At 40.3% G+C, this 20804-nt stretch overlaps 2 protein-coding genes across 2 annotated transcripts in view; both read left to right on the forward strand.

The window, feature by feature from the left end:
• The window catches only part of sgk3 (serum/glucocorticoid regulated kinase family member 3), a 49447-nt gene extending 34127 nt beyond the window's left edge, over nt 1–15320 (forward strand). Inside the window, exons 9-17 of the mRNA XM_034169729.1 lie at nt 321–404; nt 508–639; nt 1219–1331; nt 1552–1588; nt 2206–2292; nt 5235–5330; nt 5525–5680; nt 5927–6016; nt 13725–15320. Of these exons, the coding sequence (XP_034025620.1) occupies nt 321–404; nt 508–639; nt 1219–1331; nt 1552–1588; nt 2206–2292; nt 5235–5330; nt 5525–5680; nt 5927–6016; nt 13725–13895 (966 nt within the window). The 3' untranslated portion in view covers nt 13896–15320. The remainder of the gene's footprint in view (nt 1–320; nt 405–507; nt 640–1218; nt 1332–1551; nt 1589–2205; nt 2293–5234; nt 5331–5524; nt 5681–5926; nt 6017–13724) is intronic.
• Nucleotides 5813–20804, forward strand: part of mcmdc2 (minichromosome maintenance domain containing 2) — a 51409-nt gene continuing 36417 nt past the window's right edge. The window contains 4 exon segments of the mRNA XM_034169737.1: nt 5813–5822; nt 15327–15555; nt 15699–15829; nt 15916–15975. Coding sequence (XP_034025628.1) covers nt 15453–15555; nt 15699–15829; nt 15916–15975 — 294 coding nt within the window. The 5' untranslated portion in view covers nt 5813–5822; nt 15327–15452.

The following is a 20804-nucleotide window of genomic DNA, read 5'->3' on the forward strand; positions in this document are numbered from 1 at the left end:
ATTAAAAATGAAGATATAAAATTTATCAAATAAGAAAAGATTGACATTGGTACCATACTTTCATTATATAGTAAGTCTTTTTTTACAAAGTAAATTTTGTACATTGACTTCATCATTGGTTTCATTTTTAAATGTTACGAGTCACATGAATAATTGTCGCTACTTTTGGTTTTGTGTTGATTTTTTTTGCCAGGGTAACAACAAGTTTTACTTCTGCATGTCTTGGCTTCACCCCAGAAGTGAGAATCAGAATTAAACCAGTTAGCCTTGTTAATGCTACATTTGGCACTCTGCCTCTTCCTTTCTTCCTTGTCATCCAGGTTTTCTTGGCAAAACGGAAACATGATGGCAAATATTATGCAGTCAAGGTTCTACAGAAAACGATAATTGTCAACAAAAAAGAGGTGACTTTTACACTTTTTAAAAATGACCCAAACAATGCTTTTTTTTTTTTTTTTGCAAATGTTACATGGATTACTGTTATTCTAACTGTATTCCCCCAATCAGCAAAAACACATCATGGCAGAACGCAATGTGCTCCTGAAGAATGTGAAGCACCCATTCTTGGTGGGGCTTCATTATTCTTTTCAGACCGCAGACAAGTTGTACTTCGTCTTGGACTTTGTGAACGGAGGAGAAGTGAGTTGTTTCAGTTTTGATGATAATACACCCACATAAGAATGAGTCACACGGCCATGAATGCCAATGTCACTGGTGCTATAGTGTGAAATGTATTGGAGCCAGTTAATATAATCCAGTGTGTGTAATTCTTATCAGAGATCAAACATTACTCGCAATAAAGAATGACTCTGGCTTCCTCTGTGGATCTCCTTGAAGTGTGATAAGCCTTTTAAAAGCTACCAGTTTGTGACTGTGTACGAGTGAATAACTGCAGTCTATACTGTATCTGAGTAAATGTACCTCTTTTCATTTTCTGTCAATTTACATTTTACTAAATTCCACCAGAAATCAGTCCATATTATCACTTTCTAGTCAATGGCATACAGTTCTAAGCACTGGGGAAAAGCCCAGAATACATTGCATACATGCCAGAGTGGTATCACTGCCAGAATTCACAGGTGTTTATTTGTCAGAAAGGGACAGTTGTGTCATGTGGAGAGTCATGGTGGTGTCATCCTAGTAATATTAATATTAATAGGATGCCATGTAAATAATGTTAATACTTGTTGCTAATCTAGTGGAATCTTTTCATTACAGCTGTTCTTTCATCTTCAAAGAGAGCGAACATTTACAGAGCAAAGAGCAAAATTCTACATTGCTGAAATGGCAAGTGCACTGGGATATCTGCATTCTCTCGACATTGTGTACAGGTATGTCAGTAGTTATAAAGAAACCTATGCTAAGTGATGTCCTAAACACACTGTACTTCAAGGGTGAAAAGTTTGAGGGTATTTCAACAAATTGCCATTTCTACACTTTTATTAAATTGCATTGCCTTTGTCAAGCTTGCAAAGGTCAAATTGGATCCAAGTTGTCTCAGTGTTTGTGGAGTTCATGTTGGCTTTTTCCAAATGTCCTTATTTCTTCCAGAGATTTGAAGCCAGAAAATATCCTTCTTGACCACGAAGTGAGTACTTTTAACATCCATATGTACATACATTAAATAAAATGCACACCATACAGTGTGTCATGTTTGATTATTGTATTAACATTTCAGTATACACTACAATTTCAGTTTCAATTTGTCTTCATTTATATGCAATGGCTGAAAATCACAACAAAGTTGTCTCAAGGCGCGTTACACAAGTAAGGTCTAACCTTACCAACCCTACCAGTCAAATGTTTGGACACATACTTCCCCATTCAATTCAGTTGAATGGTGAAGTTTTTGTCCAAACTTTTGGTGTATTTACTTAAGTGCTAAAATAGCAGGTAAAGATTAATGATGTTAGGAAATAATTTTTTATATAGCACAATTTAAGGTATTGTTTTTCTCTTGATTGGTTTTGTGAGCAACATCTTTTCCAGTTCCATTCAGACAGAATGTGTTTGTTTGGGTTCAGTCTCACAAATGATTCCTCTGCTTAAACTCATTGAGAAAGTGTAGTGACAGAGAATGGGACAGACTGAGCTATGCTGCAACCAACATTCCCTGGCAACAATAGAATTCTCAGTCCCTGAGGATAATGAGCCTACTTGTGTGGCACATGTTGTCTCAAATATTCCCATCTTCTCTCTTTAAAGGGCCACATCGTATTGACAGACTTTGGATTGTGCAAAGAGGGCATTTCTCAGGCGGATACCACCACCACATTTTGTGGAACACCTGAGGTATTGCAACAGAGATGTGAATATTTCGTCAAGTTGGTTTTTTGAGAAAGTTGCTCCATTTTTAAGCAATCAAGCCTCAACTTCAGTGTTTAAAAAGTAATCATGAACTGCCTTTTTGCCAGGAAATATGGTTAATAACTTTACAAATTTGAGCATATTCTGTCTTTGTGGCACACTGTGCACTGTCTGAGTCACATTTTTCATGGCACAAAATGTGCAATAGATTGAGGAACACAGAGCAGCTGATATACTGTATGTTTGCCCACGCTAATATACTAACATACAGTACACACTCCAGGCTGTGTTCAGCAAGGGTCAACAGCTGATAACCAGGACTGCGAATATCATCAGGCAGTGGAAAGAACATTTTGCAGGGATGAGAATCTTCTGCGGATCCCCAGGTTTTTCGATGTTTCTGGGCCATTTCTGAGATCATCGTAAAGCTGCTGAGAAAAATTGAATGTAGGGGTGGAGGTGCAGCGGGACCAGCCGTGCTTGTTAAACCTTTCCACATATGCATGGAATCGCATTGCTGAAACTGCAAGCTAAAATGTGAGATGTCATTGGTTAATTGGTTAACAACGAAGTTTCAGCCAGTCAGAATCTCTGTAAATCTAAAGTCACTGAAAGTACCTGGATGTGGACGTTTTGATTTTCTGCAAGTTTTGGTCTGTCGAGTTGCATCTGTATCATGGCCAAAATTATCGAGAGAGAGGATTATCGAGAAAATTATCGAGAGAGAGGACCTCGTTAAAGACATCAGTAGTGGTGTAGAAAATAGGTTTAAGTGAACATGTTTGGTCCGGGAGGTGGACGTGGACGGGACAAAGGCAAGACTCAGTAAATTTGTCCGCAAGGTTGAGCTGCCCGGTAAAGCCCTCTACACGTTATGTTTGGATTTCATCAACAAAACTTTGGAAGAACACTGCAAGACAAAGAAACATGTCACCAAAATTAATATTAAATGGACTCATCTGCCTGGCTCCAGAAGAGCACGGAAGAGGAGCAGTGAGCCCCGAAGCACTTGTACCGGTCAGCAACCGAACACCCAGTGCTCAGGTGCATGTCCAATAATTTTATTCATGAAATTAAAATGGGTGTATGTAATGTTATTTATACAGTTTGCTCAAACTGTCAGCTCCTTTTAAATCTGGGCTAAAAACAATATTGTTTACTGAAGCATATTCGTAGTATATAAACATATTCGTACATTGTCTATACAATAGTTAGTCCCTTTGGCTGCTCCCTTGTTTCGCACTCTGGGTCGCCCCAGCAAATCCAAGGTGGATCTGCATGTTGAATTGGCACAGGTTTTATGCCGGATGCCCTTCCTGACGCAACTCCACATTACATGGAGAAATGTGGCAGGGGTGGGATTTGAACCCGGAACCTTCTGCACTGAAACCAAGCGCATTAACCACTTGGCCACCACCCCTATTCCATGGAATTCATGGATAGTACCTCTGGGGTGGTGGTCCCCATCTTTAAAAAGGGGGACCCAAGAGTGTGTTACAATTATAGAGGAATCACACTTCTCAGCCTCCCTGGGAAAGCCAATGCCAGGGTACTAGAGAGGAGACTTAGACAGTTAGATGAACCTCAGGTTCAGTAGGAGTGATTTGGGTTCCATTCTTGTCAGGGAACAATGGACCACCTCTTTACTGTTGCACAGATATTAGAGGTGGCTTGGGAGTATAGTGTCCTGTGGGAATGCTGTGAGATTATGGGGTACTGGAGCCACTGCAACGTACAATCCAGTCTCTATACGACCAACGTAGGGGCTGTGTCCGTATCCTCCGCATCACATCAGACCTGTTCCCGGTGTTTGTCGGACTCCACCAGGGCTGGCCCTTGTCACCAGTGCTGTTCGTGATGTTCATGGACAGGATTTCAAAGTGTAGTCAACCTGACATAGTTTGGATGAAGTGGTTGTGTTGGCTTCATTAAATAGTGACTTTATATGCACACTGGGCAGGTTTGAGGCAGAGTGGGAAGCGAATGGGATGAGGATCAGTACCTCCAAATCTGACACCATGGTACTCTGTCAGAAAAGGGTGACATGCCCCCTTTTTGTCCCAAGTGGAGGAGTGTAAATTCAGGGTCTTGTCCATGAGTGGTGTAAGTTGGAGCAAGATTGATCGATGGATTGAGGCTGGCTATGATGTTTTACAGACGCTGTACTGGACATTCATGGTAGAAAGAAATGAGCTGAGCCAGACGGCGAGACTCTCGATTTACCGGCTGATTTACGCTCCTATCCTGGCCTGATTCTGGCATAAAATCCTCCTGAACTTTGGGTAATCAGTCACTCAACATTTATTTATATAGTGGTGCTTTACAGCAACCAAAAGGTGACCAAAGTACAGTAAAATCAAGAAATAACATTCACAGGAATAAAAGCAAACATAAAATCAAAAAGGCACATAAAAGCAAATGTCCCAGTGCCACTTGGTATTCAAAAAAAAAGTGCTGGGTCAGTAATAGTGTGTAAGTCAGGGGCCTTGTTCCTTTGGTCATTATCAAATGAACAAGGTTGCAAATACAAGCAGTGGAAATGAGATTCCTGTGTCAGGTATCTGGACTTTCACTCCAGGACAGGGTGAGAATCTCGAATATCCAAGATGGGCTAAGAGTAGAGCCGCTGCTTTTTCACATTGAAAGGAGCCAGCTTGTCGTCTCGTAAGGGTGGACTTTTAGGCATGTCCAACTGGGAGGAGACTCGGGGAAGACCCAGGACTCACGGGAGGGATTTTATTTCGCAGTTTGTTTGGGAACGCCTCAGGATCCTTCAGGAAAAGTTATAGGGCTTGGCCGAGGATAGGGTAGTGTCTGGTGTGGGCTGAGCTGCTAGGTATACTGCCACTGCGACCCAGACCTGAAAATGAATGAATGCAAAATTTCTAACTTAATGTTGAACCATTATGTTTGTTTCTTCATACCAGTATCTGGCTCCAGAGGTCCTGAAGAAGCAGCCGTATGACAACACTGTAGACTGGTGGTGTCTGGGTTCAGTGCTGTATGAAATGCTCTTTGGCCTGGTGAGTTTAAATACTGAGCCCTCTTGTTTCTAACTTTGTAATTGCTTTGCAGTATACAGCCACAACTTGCTAATTCAAGGTGGGTGTAACATTGAGCTACAAATAAGGAAATCAGTTTCAGTGGTAAAGTTCAGTCCTGCTTTCCTACATATGTCTGTGTCTCTGTCTGTCTTTTATTTATTCTCAAATTCCAGCCTCCATTCTACAGCAGAGACACACATGAGATGTATGACAACATCCTCCACAAAGACCTGGTAATGCGACCTGGTGCATCCACCATGGCCTGGTCTCTCCTTATGGGCTTACTGGAAAAAGATGGCACTCAGAGACTGGGGTCCAAGGAGGACTTTGTGAGTAGTATTCTCTACTGTATGTACAAAGTTCCAGTCATGCAGTGTTTCTTTAGCTGAAAGCTTCTTTCATAAATCCATTTGCAGTAAAGGAAAATTGTGAATTGCAGGCTCCCTCTGGTAGCTAAGCTTTGTACATTATGTCAGTGGTGTTAAAGGTGGATTACTTTTGGTTTATCTATCCCCCCCCTCCCCACACAAACTCAACATCATTTTTTTTGGTTGATAATTATTTTGCACTTTCAGATTGAGATAAAATCACATTGCTTCTTCTGCTCCATCAACTGGAATGATCTTGAACAGAAGAAGATCCCTCCTCCATTTACACCAAATGTGGTAAAGATAATTTTTATTGAATGTTTTCTTTAGTTCGACATAGGTTGTGAGACCCGTGGGTGCCAGTGCTTATCCCTTATCAGATTTTGAGTACTTCATAGCACTTTGCAGTCCACCCTAGAAAGATATGACAATCATCCTCTACTTCTAAAAACTACAGATTTAGATACAGTTAGATGTTTTATTTTGTTTTTGGGTTTTTTGTGTGTGGTTGCTTGTTTTTAATTTTTAATAAAACTATTTAAACTATCAATGTACCTGTCTGCCTGACATAAGCATCTACTGTATCCAGTGTACATAATGTACATCTTTAAAAAAAAAAATGGCATTCATATTTTTAGTGCTTTTAAAAATAGCCACATTCAAATTAAGGTTTTCTTGCGTAGACTTGAAGTGTCAGTAGTTTTTATGCCTAGTTACAGGTAAACAGTAAAAGGCAGTCAAATGCATTAACTATATAATCTCACATTAGCCCTAGCATTATAAAGCATTATATAAATTATTCCGCACCGTGGAAAATTCTACAGCTAGCCAGGCCCCTGTAGTCGGTGCGGACCAAGATAGCTTAGCCGCCGTTAGTTCCCTTCCAGCAGATCCCGAGCAGCCGGGAAAGCAGGCCGACTGGGTGACTGTGAGGTGGAAGCGTAGCCCTAAACAGAAGCCCCGTGTATACCACCAACCCGTTCACATTTCTAACCGTTCTTCCCCACTCAGCGACACACCCGCTGAGGAACAAACTCTGGTTATTGGCGACTCTGTTTTGAGAAATGTGAAGTTAGCGACACCAGCAACCATAGTCAATTTGTCTTTTTCCTGGTTCTCTCCCTCAGCCCCAACCAGTCCCAGCAGAAGACTGCCCCTCCCTGAGCCTGGTTCTGCTGGAGGTTTCTTCCTGTTAAAAGGGAGTTTTTCCTTCCCACTGTAGCCAAGTGCTTGCTCACAGGGGGTCGTTTTGACCGTTGGGGTTTTACATCATTATTGTATGGCCTTGCCTTACAATATAAAGCGCCTTGGGGCAACTGTTTGTTGTGATTTGGCGCTATATAAAAAAAAAATTGATTGATTGATTGATTGAATTGTCTTCCGGGGGCCAGAGCAGGCGACATCGAAGGAAATTTGAAACTGCTGGCTAAGGCTAAGCGTAAATTTGGTAAGATTGTAATTCACGTCGGCAGTAATGACACCCGGTTACGCCAATCGGAGGTCACTAAAATTAACATTGAATCTGTGTGTAGCTTTGCAAAAACAATGTCGGACTCTGTAGTTTTCTCTGGGCCCCTCCCCAATCGGACCGGGAGTGACATGTTTAGCCGCATGTTCTCCCTGAATTGCTGGCTGTCCGAGTGGGGTCCAAAAAATGAGGTGGGCTTCATAGATAATTTGCAAAGCTTCTGGGGAAAACCTGGTCTTGTTAGGAGAGACGGCATCCATCCCACTTTGGATGGAGCAGCTCTCATTTCTAGAAATCTGAATTTTCTTAAATCCTCCAAATCGTGACTATCCAGGGTTGGGACCAGGAAGCAGAGTTGTAGTCTTACACACCTCTCTGCAGCTTCTCTCCCCCTGCCATCCCCTCATTACCCCATCTCCGTAGAGACGGTGCCTGCTCCCAGACCACGAATAACCAGTAAAAATCTATTTAAGCATAACAATTCAAAAAGAAAAAATAATATAGCACCTTCAACTGCACCACAGACTAAAACAGTTAAATGTGGTCTATTAAACATTAGATCTCTCTCTTCTAAGTCCCTGTTAGTAAATGATATAATAATTGATCAACATATTGATTTATTCTGCCTTACAGAAACCTGGTTACAGCAGGATAATTATGTTAGTTTAAATGAGTCAACACCCCCGAGTCACACTAACTGCCAGAACGCTCGTAGCACGGGCCGAGGCGGAGGATTAGCAGCAATCTTCCATTCCAGCCTATTAATTAATCCAAAACCCAGACAGAGCTTTAATTCATTTGAAAGCTTGACTCTTAGTCTTGTCCATCCAGATTGGAAGTCCCAAAAACCAGTTTTATTTGTTATTATCTATCGTCCACCTGGTCGTTACTGTGAGTTTCTCTGTGAATTTTCAGACCTTTTGTCTGACTTAGTGCTTAGCTCAGATAAGATAATTATAGTGGGCGATTTTAACATCCACACAGATGCTGAGAATGACAGCCTCAGCACTGCATTTAATCTATTATTAGACTCTATTGGCTTTGCTCAAAATGTAAATGAGTCCACCCACCACTTTAATCATATCTTAGATCTTGTTCTGACTTATGGTATGGAAATTGAAGACTTAACAGTATTCCCTGAAAACTCCCTTCTGTCTGATCATTTCTTAATAACATTTACATTTGCTCTGATGGACTACCCAGCAGTGGGGAATAAGTTTCATTACACTAGAAGTCTTTCAGAAAGCGCTGTAACTAGGTTTAAGGATATGATTCCTTCTTTATGTTCTTCAATGCAATATACCAACACAGTGTAGAGTAGCTACCTAAACTCTGTGAGTGAGATAGAGTATCTCATCAATAGTTTTACATCCTCATTGAAGACAACTTTGGATGCTGTAGCTCCTCTGAAAAAGAGAGCCTTAAATCAGAAGTGCCTGACTCTGTGGTATAACTCACAAACTTGCAGCTTAAAGCAGATAACCCGTAAGTTGGAGAGGAAATGACGTCTCACTAATTTAGAAGATCTTCACTTAGCCTGGAAAAAGAGTCTGTTGCTCTATATAAAAAAAAAAAAGCCCTCCGTAAAGCTAGGACATCTTACTACTCATTACTAATTGAAGAAAATAAGAACAACCCCAGGTTTCTTTTCAGCACTGTAGCCAGGCTGACAAAGAGTCAGAGCTCTAATGAGCCGAGTATTCCTTTAATTTTAACTAGTAATGACTTCATGACTTTCTTTGCTAATAAAATTTTAACTATTAGGGAAAAAATTACTCATAACCATCCTAAAGACATATCGTTATCTTTGGCTGCTTTCAGTGATGCCGGTATTTGGTTAGACTCTTTCTCTCCGATTGTTCTGAGTTATTTTCATTAGTTACTTCCTCCAAACCATCAACATGTCTATTAGACCCCATTCCTACCAGGCTGCTCAAGGAAGCCCTACCATTAATTCATGCTCCGATCTTAAATATGATCAATCTATCTTTATTAGTTGGCTATGTACCACAGGCTTTTAAGGTGGCAGTAATTAAACCATTACTTAAAAAGCCATCACTTGTCCCAGTTATCTTAGCTAATTATAGGCCAATCTCCAACCTTCCTTTTCTCTCAAAAAGTCTTGAAAGGGTAGTTGTAAAACAGCTAACTGATCATCTGCAGAGGAATGGTCTATTTGAAGAGTTTCAGTCAGGTTTTAGAATTCATCATAGTACAGAAACAGCATTAGTGAAGGTTAAAAATGATCTTATGGCCTCAGACAGTGGACTCATCTCTGTGCTTGTTCTGTTAGACCTCAGTGCTGCTTTTGATACTGTTGACCATAAAATTTTATTACAGAGATTAGAGCATGCCATAGGTATTAAAGGCACTGCACTGCGGTGGTTTGAATCATATTTATCTAATAGATTACAATTTGTTCATGTAAATGGGGAATCTTCTTCACATACTAAGGTTAATTATGGAGTTCCACAAGGTTCTGTGCTAGGACCAATTTTATTCACTTTATACATGTTTCCCTTAGGCGGTATTATTAGACAGCATTGCTTAAATTTTCATTGTTACGCAGATGATACCCAGCTTTATCTATCCATGAAGCCAGAGGACACACACCAATTAGCTAAACTGCAGGATTGTCTTACAGACATAAAGACATGGATGAACTCTAATTTCCTGCTTTTAAACTCAGATAAAACTGAAGTTATTGTACTTGGCCCCACAAATCTTAGAAACATGGTGTCTAACCAGATCCTTACTCTGGATGGAATTACCCTGACCTCTAGTAATACTGTGAGAAATCTTGGAGTCATTTTTGATCAGGATATGTCATTCAATGCGCATATTAAACAAATATGTAGGACTGCTTTTTTGCATTTGCGCAATATCTCTAAAATTAGAAAGGTCTTGTCTCAGAGTGATGCTGAAAAACTAATTCATGCATTTATTTCCTCTAGGCTGGACTATTGTAATTCATTATTAACAGTTTGTCCTTAAAGTTCCCTGAAAAGCCTTCAGTTAATTCAAAATGCTGCAGCTAGAGTACTGACAGGGACTGGAAGGAGAGAGCATATTTCACCCATATTGGCCTCTCTTCATTGGCTTCCTGTTAATTCTAGAATAGAATTTAATATTCTTCTTCTTACTTATAAGGTTTTGAATAATCAGGTCCCATCTTATCTTATGGACCTCATAGTACCATATCACCCCAATAGAGTGCTTCGCTCTCAGACTGCAGGCTTACTTGTAGTTCCTAGGGTTTGTAAGAGTAGAATGGGAGGCAGAGCCTTCAGCTTTCAGGCTCCTCTCCTCTAGAACCAGCTCCCAATTCGGATCAGGGAGACAGACACCCTCTCTGCTTTTAAGATTAGGCTTAAAACTTTCCTTTTTGCTAAAGCTTATAGTTAGGGCTGGATCAGGTGACCCTGAACCATCCCTTAGTTATGCTGCTATAGACTTAGACTGCTGGGGGGTTCCCATGATGCACTGAGTGTTTCTTTCTCTTTTTGCTCTGTATGCACCACTCTGCATTTAATCATTAGTGATTGATCTCTGCTCCCCTCCACAGCATGTCTTTTTCCTGGTTCTCTCCCTCAGCCCCAACCAGTCCCAGCAGAAGACTGCCCCTCCCTGAGCCTGGTTCTGCTGGAGGTTTCTTCCTGTTAAAAGGGAGTTTTTCCTTCCCACTGTCGCCAAGTGCTTGCTCACAGGGGGTCGTTTTGACCGTTGGGGTTTTTCCGTAATTATTGTATGGCCTTGCCTTACAATATAAAGCGCCTTGGGGCGACTGTTTGTTGTGATTTGGCGCTATATAAATAAAATTGATTCGATTTAAAGTCATAGATACATGTTTTATCCTAAAATTGCATTTTCGTTTACTGTTTGGGAGCAGTTTTCAATACGGTGGCTTAGTGGTTAGCACTGCTGCCTCACAACGAGAAGGTCCAGGGATCACTTCACCCTTGGTCCTTTCTGTCTGGAGCTTGCATGTTCTTTCCGTGTGTGTGTGTGTGTGTGTGTGTGTGTGTGTGTGTGTGTGTGTGTGTTCCCTCTGGATGCTGCGGCTTCCTCCCACCATTAAAAGATGTGTAGGTTATGTGAATTGGAAACTTTAAATTGACTGTTGGTGTGAATGTGTTTGTGTATCTGTGGCACTTTGATAGACCGTGAAAGCCTCTCACCATATGATGGCTGGGATAGGCTCCGGCTCCCCCATTATTTTCTGTTGGAATAAGCTGTATAGAAAATGAACGAATGAATGAAAACCTCATTTATCAAGCATTCATATGCACAGATTTGTGCTTAAAACATGCGTATGATGAAAATGTCTACAGAAAGTTGGGAATTTATTGACTTGGATAATATAGACACAGCTCTGACCATGCATACACATGGCATCTAGTGGTAGAACAGGGAAACTGCAAGAGTATGTATCCTCATCCACAAATGTTCATTATTTGCTCAAACTAATAAGTACATAATTAGTAATTATGTCAAGTTAGAAACAGACGTGTAGCCTCATTGGTGACAGCCTACAAAAGTTATGCAAAACCTGTGTGAACTCGACTGCAGCTTTTGGCCACCATCAACAAGCACCTTGATCTCCACCTGCTAATGGCATAAAGAAAATAGCTTCCCTCCTGTAATTTTATATTAAAACTGCAGGTTATTTTCACTGCTCAGATTTCAGTAGGAAAAATTTGATCTTAATAAAGACGGCACCCGGTGACATCACCAGAGTGCAAAGCGTTCTGGGAAAAATTATCTCCAAAAATAATTGTCAACTAAGTGAATACTTGGTGCCTCTATTGAGGTTCAAAACTACCCATGGATGAGCCAATGCCACCTAATTGTGCATTTATTTTATTTTTTTATACTTACATTATTTTATACTTGTACTGTACTTATTTTTGATCTCTCTTCTGTGCCCACACACAAACACCTTGATCTCTGATTCACAAAACCTTATTTCTTCACTCCGTATAGGAACAGCAAACTGTTTTATTACCATGTATGTTTAATTAAGGTCGTTTCTCAATGTAAATGACCGTGAACATTCACAAGCTTGTGCCTTACACGTGGGATTTATCAACAGCTGATCCTTTCTGATGTGCGTATGAACAGCGTCCACCTGGTTAATAAATAGTTTGGCGTTTTGTTTTTTTGTTGTTGTTGTTTTTTTTGTCCTTACATGCATACTGAATTTTGTTTGTGCCACAGCATTTAGAAAGCTTTTCTACGCAATTTGATAAATGAGGGCTCAGGTGATTACCGTATTTTCCGGACTATAAGTCGCACCGGAGTATAAGTCGCACCAGCCACTTTATCCATTATAAAGAAAAACAAACCATAAATAAGTCGCACCGGAGTATAAGTCGCACCAGCCACTTTATCCATTATAAAGAAAAATAAACCATAAATAAGGTCCACTGGACTATAAGTCCCATGGACATACAGGTATGTTAACATGAAAAGTTCAGATGATAATATTGTGACGGCTACCGTTTTCAGATGCATATTTCACCAGTCGCAACTTGTAATCTGCAGAGTATGATTTTCTTTTTGGTGGCATTTTTTCGGGCCTTCTCCGTTGTCTTGTTAAGTTATCAGTAACGTTAAAATTTTTATTTTTCTATGGTAGTCAGAAGTCGCAGGAACAGTCACACAAGCCTTGAGTGCCCTCTCGTGAGCTGCATTTTACCTACAGATATGTTTGTATTTTGCGGACCACATTGCGAGCCGAACCATGCAGCACCTACCTGCGCAGCTCATGACCTCCCAGCGGTGTCGATCCAGCTCCTTCCAAGTGCAGACGCTAATCCTCCGCCGTCGCTCAGTGCTCCCATGCAGCTCTCAGCGTCAACTCTGCTCACACTGATATCCAAGGGTTGAAGCTGTCTTGTTAGCCGTCCCGGAATAAACACCATGTTCGTCTGCTTCAAACGCTATTCACAATCTTCGACGCCAGCTCCTTCCAAGTGCACACGCTAATCCTCCGCCGTCGCTCACCCGGTGCTCCCACGCAGCTCTCAGCGTCAACTTAAACACTCTGCTCACACTGATATCCAAGGGTTGAAGCTGTTCTGTTCGCCAAGCCGGAATAACAGCAAGCACCGAGTTCGTCAGCTTCACACGCTGTGGGTGAGGTGAGGAATACGCATCCAAAGTTCTGTTCTCTGATTGGTTATCGCGACCAGCGTGAACTATAGGATGGCCGTCATACTACAGTGCCCATGATGCATTGCATTTCCTTTTCCAGTGGCCATTTTAAAACATAGATCGACTCTGTCACGTAAAATTGTTTTGTTACAGTAAATTAATTGAGATCCTACCGGTATATTTTTCATTTATAAGTCGCAGCGGAGTATAGGTCGCACCCCCGGCCAAAACATGTAAAAAAAAAGTGCGACTTATAGTCCGGAAAATGCGGTATATATAGCCTTTTGAGAAAAGTTTTCATAAATTTATTTATTTGTGATTTATTTGTTTCGTTCATCAATGTAAAAGTTGTTTTGTTTTTTTTCTCCCATGTTTTTGCAGAGCTCTTTCGGTGATATCTCAAACTTTGATCCAGAGTTCACAGATGAGATGGTCACCAACTCTATCTGTTGGCCTCCAGAACTTTCTATAGTCAACGCCAGTGTAATGGAAGCCGATGATGCCTTTGTGGGCTTCTCTTATGCCCCGCCTTCTGAGGAGTCATTCCAATGACACATTCCCAGTAACTTCTTGAACTGCCTTAATCAGGTTAAATTTTTGTTTAAAGGATAGAATTCCATGAGGACAGTGGATGAACCCACTGTGAAACCAAAGCGAGCAACTGAGGGGGAAACAAAGCACTTAAATTTTGGACAGAACAAAGTGTGTCAGAAAAGCCTTTTTATTTTTTACCAGTTTTGTATTTGTACAGATAACAAATGTTTTAAGAAAATATCTATGAAGGCCTTCATCAGTGTATGATGACATATTCTAAAATGATCAAAATCTTTAAATTTATTCTTTAATGAATAGGTTCACATTTTTACAACCCTGTTTATATGAAAACATTGTTAGCAATCGTCTGAGTGCACCACTCAACTTTAATGGTTCCTTCATTTGAGATAAATCCTTTTTTAGGGAGGAATGAGTGATTCTAAATGGGATAGTCATCCAGGAGTTAGACAAATCAAAGTGTTCAAATAGCAGCAAAATAAGGATAGAAAACAAATTTGTAGTCATTGGCATGTCAGTTGTACAAAAAAGTCTGAAGAAATATGTCCAGCTTGTTTTCCCCCCTTCTTATTGTAATGGTTGATAATAACCTACACCAGGTTGAGAAGTTAGTCGGTTTCTTTATAGCACATGTGGCACATGGTTAAATAGTCCCTATAAAAATTTAAAGGGGAATGTCAACATTTTTAAACCTAGGCTTTTTTTCCATGTTATGGGGTTCATTGTTTGTTGGGACATGAACAGATTTAATCAGTGCTAAATTGATTTAGAATAAAAAAAATACTGTCACTGTCCTATCTGGCTATATTGCCAACAAAACATATTATCCAATTTTTATGTTTGGGAAAACTTGGCTAGTTCATTTACAGCTTCATTAAAAGTGACCTATTGATGCAGAGGTATTTCTTTGCCAGCAGTTTTTGTTTTTTGTTTTTTTATATATATATATATGATTTTTCTCATACAGCACAATTGTTAAAGATGAGTACAGCACTCAGGGGGCTGATTGCCATCTAACGTTTCAGCATGTTGTAAAAAAGTGAGCTGGACCTTTTATTAAAGTTAATAAATTGTTGCTTAAATTTACAAAGCTGTTGCCATTTGACAGTTGGGTGGAAATGTGTCTGTACTTACTGTAAAACAAACATTCATTTTAGGTTATTTTAACTTTAAGCTGGAGATAAGGATTACTTGAAAGACCTATGAATGAAGCATTCTGGGCTTTAGGTCATTTATGTAAAATACAGGTTTTCTGTTTCTGCAGTGAACATACAGTTTGTCTTTACTTCATTTGTTTTCTTTGTATGTGTTTACTCCTTTGCTAATCTAACACATTTATTCATCTTGACACAAATTAGAAATCTGCAAGGTTTGCCTTAAGATTTGTATTTCTGCACAGTAATAAAAAAAAGATGGAAAAATGTATACCAGTATGTGTTTTGTGAGTGAACTACATTCGTCACCATAGCAATATGATTGACAGTAGCATGTTAGCTTCAGTACACGCTGCTGCCAGTTGCTAAGCTAGTTTGTGAAATATTTTTTCTTTCTCACTAAATGATAATGGCTGACGTTTTATCATTGAAAGAATCAGTTCTAGTTTATTTGGACAGAAGTGGTGGCCTTCAAAAACTTATGAAAGACTGCAAACCATTCAATGGTAGGAGTTTTTGTGTGTGTTTGGGGAAAAAGTAGCTATGCTAGTTTATGCTAGAATCAGTGAGTGGTTGATGAAAGCTAACCTGCCATGCTAAATTTTGGGTTTCAACATAGGTACATTATAAAGTTGGCCCTTTTTTGCAGATCCCCAACACAGTGAGGCACTATGTAGGTTCTGTATCAGTGTGAATCCATCTGATGTGATAGAAATGGATCCAGTGTTGGGCGATTGTGTTCTGCATGATCCTCTGAAAGCAACAGCATTGTTTCAGTCAGTAAGTTTAAAAAAACTGCAGCTGCAATTGTGGATTTTAACATGTCCCCTAAAACTTCTGCTGTATACATGCTCAATTCCTCTTAGGTTTGCTTCCTGGCCATAAAGACTCTTTCGCTTGTTGAAAAAATCCACACAGAGAGTCAGGTATGGGAAACATCAAGTCAATGCAGCAAATTCAGTGTTTCTGAACTTCTGTCTTTGGTACCACTTGAGGAGACTAAAGCCCCCCGTCACACATAGCAAGAATGGAGGAACCATTCCGGCATTGCAAATATTGCCATAATCCGACACAGTCGGGAGGAAAAGAGGCGTGGATCAGCCATGGTGCGAACGCATCCGGACTGCCTTGTGCACACATTTCAGACAACAGTCAGATGACACAGACTGCTGTCAGACGGCACCAACATTGGAGCTGCCACTCACTCACACCCACGCAATCAAATCTCCGCTTGTCCTCACATTCCCAGTGCTAAACTGACCTCTCATCAGTGTGTGTCGCACATGATGGAGTGCGCGTGTGTACATGCGTAGAAATATTTGCTCAGCTGAATGTATATGTGTTCATAAAGCACAGGAGCTGTCCATCCACAGAGCACACAAACAGGTTGACAGCTGTCAGTGATCGCCTGCTGTTAGTCCGGTGAAAAATCCCTTTAGGCGTTTGATCAGCATATACCTCATTGCTAGATTTTATTTGTCTGGCTGTATTCCGTAACTGCTGTTGAACTATGTTGGCAGTGCACCAACTTCCTACGTGCGCAGCTTTCAGATACAGCCAGTGGACTTTCTCTTTTTTAAACTTTTTTTTTTGTTGTTATTTTACTTGATACGCATCTTAGCACAACTGTAGTTGGATTATCGTTGTGGGACAGTGCTTCACATGAGATTTATTTATGCCAGAGGTGGGTTATGTATTTGTCAGCTGATCAACGTTGCCAGCACATAGCGCAGCTGGGTGAAAAGGACTTGACCAGCTGTCTACGCTGCATTGTGGAACGCGGGGTACCGGAGGTGAGTTACATGTTTATTTATGTCGTCATGTGCTGGGCAAACACTTTCACATCATACCTGCTACAGACTTGGGAGGTTTATGTGTAATAATATGTGCGTTACAGCTGTAACATCTCGTTCAGCTGCATTGCAGCGCTGCACCGAGCCTCTGACGTGCACATAGCGCCACATAGATATTATTACATAACATTTCCTTCTCCCTCCCTGGTCGGGGTCCAGTGGAGGTGGATAAGGGTGATTCTTTAACTACGGGCACTATTGGCCTTGGAAATGTAATTTCCACCACACCATTGCCTTACAATATAAAGCGCCTTGGGGCAACTGTTTGTTGTGATTTGGAGCTATATACATGTGCTCTGATGTCACTGTTTATCTCCATAGAAACTACCCAAACAATCTTTCATACAAACTGTTTAAAGGGACACTACAGTGTTGTAGTGGAAATTACGGCAATAGTGTAGGACAACTACATTTTGTTTAAAAAAATCACAACAGTTGTATGACATTGAATACCCCAATTATGTTTTGATTATTTTACTGATATTTTATTCAGAGATATTTTAAAACATTAGAAAAAATGTTTTTTTACCATTCATTTTTATCATTGAAGATCAAAAGTCGGTGTGGGACAAGCACAAAACGGCAATATTTGCATATAATGATGCTGAAAAAAGGTGAAAAAGTCATCATAGACTACTAGAACAAATTTCTTAAAACACTTTCATTGTAAAGATAACTATAAAAGTGTGAAATTTCCCCTTTTTTCTGTTTTTCATACAATATGATCAAAGGACATAGTAAGTGCCCGTAGTCTAAGAATCACCCATAAACGTGACACAGCATGTCGGCAGGCTTTGTTGTGACCGATCGATCTCAGAGCTCAATCAACTGCCATCAGATCTTTTCAGATGCTGTTTTGATGCTGTCAGAATATGTAAATTGCAGTCAGATGGTCGTCAGATTATACATGGACCGCTGTCGGATAGGTGTCCCATCTTGACAGCGCCTGGAGAGTATTGAACATGCGCATCACACTTGGGGCTGCTGGCTGATTTTGACCAACGGTGTTGACTTCCACAGATGGCTGTTTTAGAATGTTTTGGAACTGAAATCCGACACTTCTCGGATTTGCACCAATTCATAAGTCCGACGCCAATCTGTGTGATTCCTGTTATGTGTGACGGGTATAAAGAACACTTAGAATCTAGCCTCCATATAAGATGGCTAACACAAAAATATATGTTAAGTGGTATGCAAAACCTATTTGGCATATGGACTGTCATGCTTCCCTTAATTATAGTGTTCTTACCTTCTCCACAAGATGTCTGATAAAGTTCAGATTAAGATTTGTAAAAATGCACTTTTACTTCTTTGAGGAGCAACATAGCTATCAGTGTGCTGTGGGTACTTAACAGTGCAAGTGCTATAGTACTAGTAGTCTAACAGGCCTGTGTTGGGGCCATGTATTACCACACTACAGAACCTCTTTGGGTCTTGGATGGCAACCATTCAGAAAGACAAATGGTCCATCCCCACCTCTCAAAAGTAGCCATCTACCTGCAGCAATCAGGTGAAACATGGGTGTCATGGTTGAGGTTCTCAACACTGAGGTACCTTCATGCTAAGAGAAACATGCCACATGGCCAAAATACTGTAACTGCCATTACCTCAAAATGAAAGTGATACTCCTCATCTAAATCTCCACTTATAGCCACTCATTTGACAAAAAGTCAGTCCAGTGGTATCTGAGGATTACAACCCCAGTTCCAGTGAAATTGGGATGTATGTGAAATGTTAATAAAAACAATACGATTTTCAAATCCTCTTCAACCTATATTCAGTTTAATACACCACAAAGACAAGATATTTAATGTTCAAACTGATAGACTTTTTTGTTTTTGTGCAAGTATTTGCTCATCTTGAAATGGATACCTGCAACACATTTCAAAAAGCTGGGACAGGGGCAACAAAAGACTGGGAAAGTTGATGAATGCTCAATGAACACCTAATTGCAACATTCCACAGGTGAACAGGTTAATTGGAAATGGGTGATTGGGTATAAAAGGAGCATCCCCAAAAGGCTCAGCCGTTCACAAGCCAAATTGGGGTGAGGATCACCACTTTGAGTAACTGTGTGAAAAAAATAGAGCAGCAGTTTAAGAACAATGTTTCTCAATGTTCAGTTGCAAGGAATTGAGGGATTACATCATCTACAGTCCATAATATAATCAGAAGATTCTGAGACTATGAACTTTCTACAGGTAAGCGGCAAGGCCGAAAACCAACATTGAATGCACCTTGACCTTCGATTCTTCAGGCGGCACTGCATTAAAAACTGACATCATTGTGCAAAGGGTCACCACGTGGGCTCAGGAACACTTCAGAAAACCATTGTCAGTTAACACAGTTCATCGCTGCATCTACAAGTGGAAGTTAAAACTCTACCATGCAAAGCGAAAGCCAAACATCAACAACATCCAGAAACTGTGCCGCCTTCTCTGGGCCGAGCTCATTTGAAATGGACAGATGGTCGAAAAGTGTGCTGTGATCTGATGAGTCCATATTTCAGATTGGTTTTGGAAATCATGGACATCGTGTCCTCCGGACAAAAGAGCAAAAAGACCATCCAGATTGTTACCACCGCAAAGTTCAAAAGCTAGCATCTGTGGTGGTATGGGGGTGTGTTAGTTCCCATGGCATTGGCAACTTACACATCTGTGATGGCACCATCAATGCTGAAAGGTACACCCAGGTTTTGGAGTCTTTTTCAGGGATGTCCCTGCTTATTTCAGCAAGACAATGCCAAGCCACATTCTGCATGTGTTACAACAGTGTGGCTTCATAGTAAAAGAGTGTGGGTACTAGACTGGCCTGCCTGCAGTCCAGATCTGTCGCCCATTGAAAATGTGTGGCGCATTATGAAGCGCAAAATGTGGAGATCCCAGACTGCTGAACAACTGAAGTTGTACATCAAGCAAGAATGGGAAAGAATTCCACCTACAACAATTAGTGTCCTCAGTTCTCAAATGCGTATTGAGTGTTGTTAGAAGGAAAGGTGATGTAACACAGTGGTAAACATACCACTGTTGCAGCTTTTTTGAAACGTGTTGCAGGCATCCATTTCAAAATGAGCAAATATTTGCACAAAAACAATGAAGTTTATCAGTTTGAACATTAAATATCTTGTAAAACAAAAAAAGGAGAGTTCTCCATGCTTCTGTATAGCACAAACAAATCTGGTGCAACCAGATAGAACTAATTTGTAAAAGAGAGAAACAGCTGGTGCAACACAGAAGTAGGTGCTGAAAAATTTAATAAGGTGCTGAAAACATACAAAAAGTATATAAAAGAGACTAACGTTTTGACGTGAAAGTCACATCTTCATCAGAGTCCTGCGAAGACAAGGCTGGTACATCTTAAATACTAATAAGAACCAGGTGTCCTAATGCTTCAAAAGGACATGACCATCTGTCAAACACAGCACTCAGTAATCAGTTCATGATTAGAGACACACTGTCCCAAAAAAACAAAAAAAAAAAACAATTATTAATATTAAAGAAAACAAGTAAATTTTAGTTCTTCATTCAAACCAAAAGGTTCCAAGGTGCCTAAAGTATAAATCCAAAATGCTTCTCTACATAAAAGTTTTTTAATGATATCACCTCCTTTGGGTGGAACTGTAATTCTCTCAATCCCCCAAAATTTTAAGGATGCTGGGGAGCCATGACCGGCCTGTTTATAATGCCTTGCCATGGCATAAGTTAGATTTTGAGTACGGATTGCTGTTTTATGTTCAGCTATCCGTAATAAGTTGACATTTTGTTTGGCCAGTATACGCCAATCCACAAGGGCATTTTAGGAGGTATACTACATGTGTAGTATTTCAGTTGATAAATGAAGAAATAGAATATTGCTTACCAGTACGAGGATGAGAGAAAGACGAAGCATTAGTGGAATTAGAA

Source organism: Thalassophryne amazonica, chromosome 1 (genome assembly GCF_902500255.1).
Source record: "Thalassophryne amazonica chromosome 1, fThaAma1.1, whole genome shotgun sequence".
NCBI lineage: Eukaryota > Metazoa > Chordata > Actinopteri > Batrachoidiformes > Batrachoididae > Thalassophryne > Thalassophryne amazonica.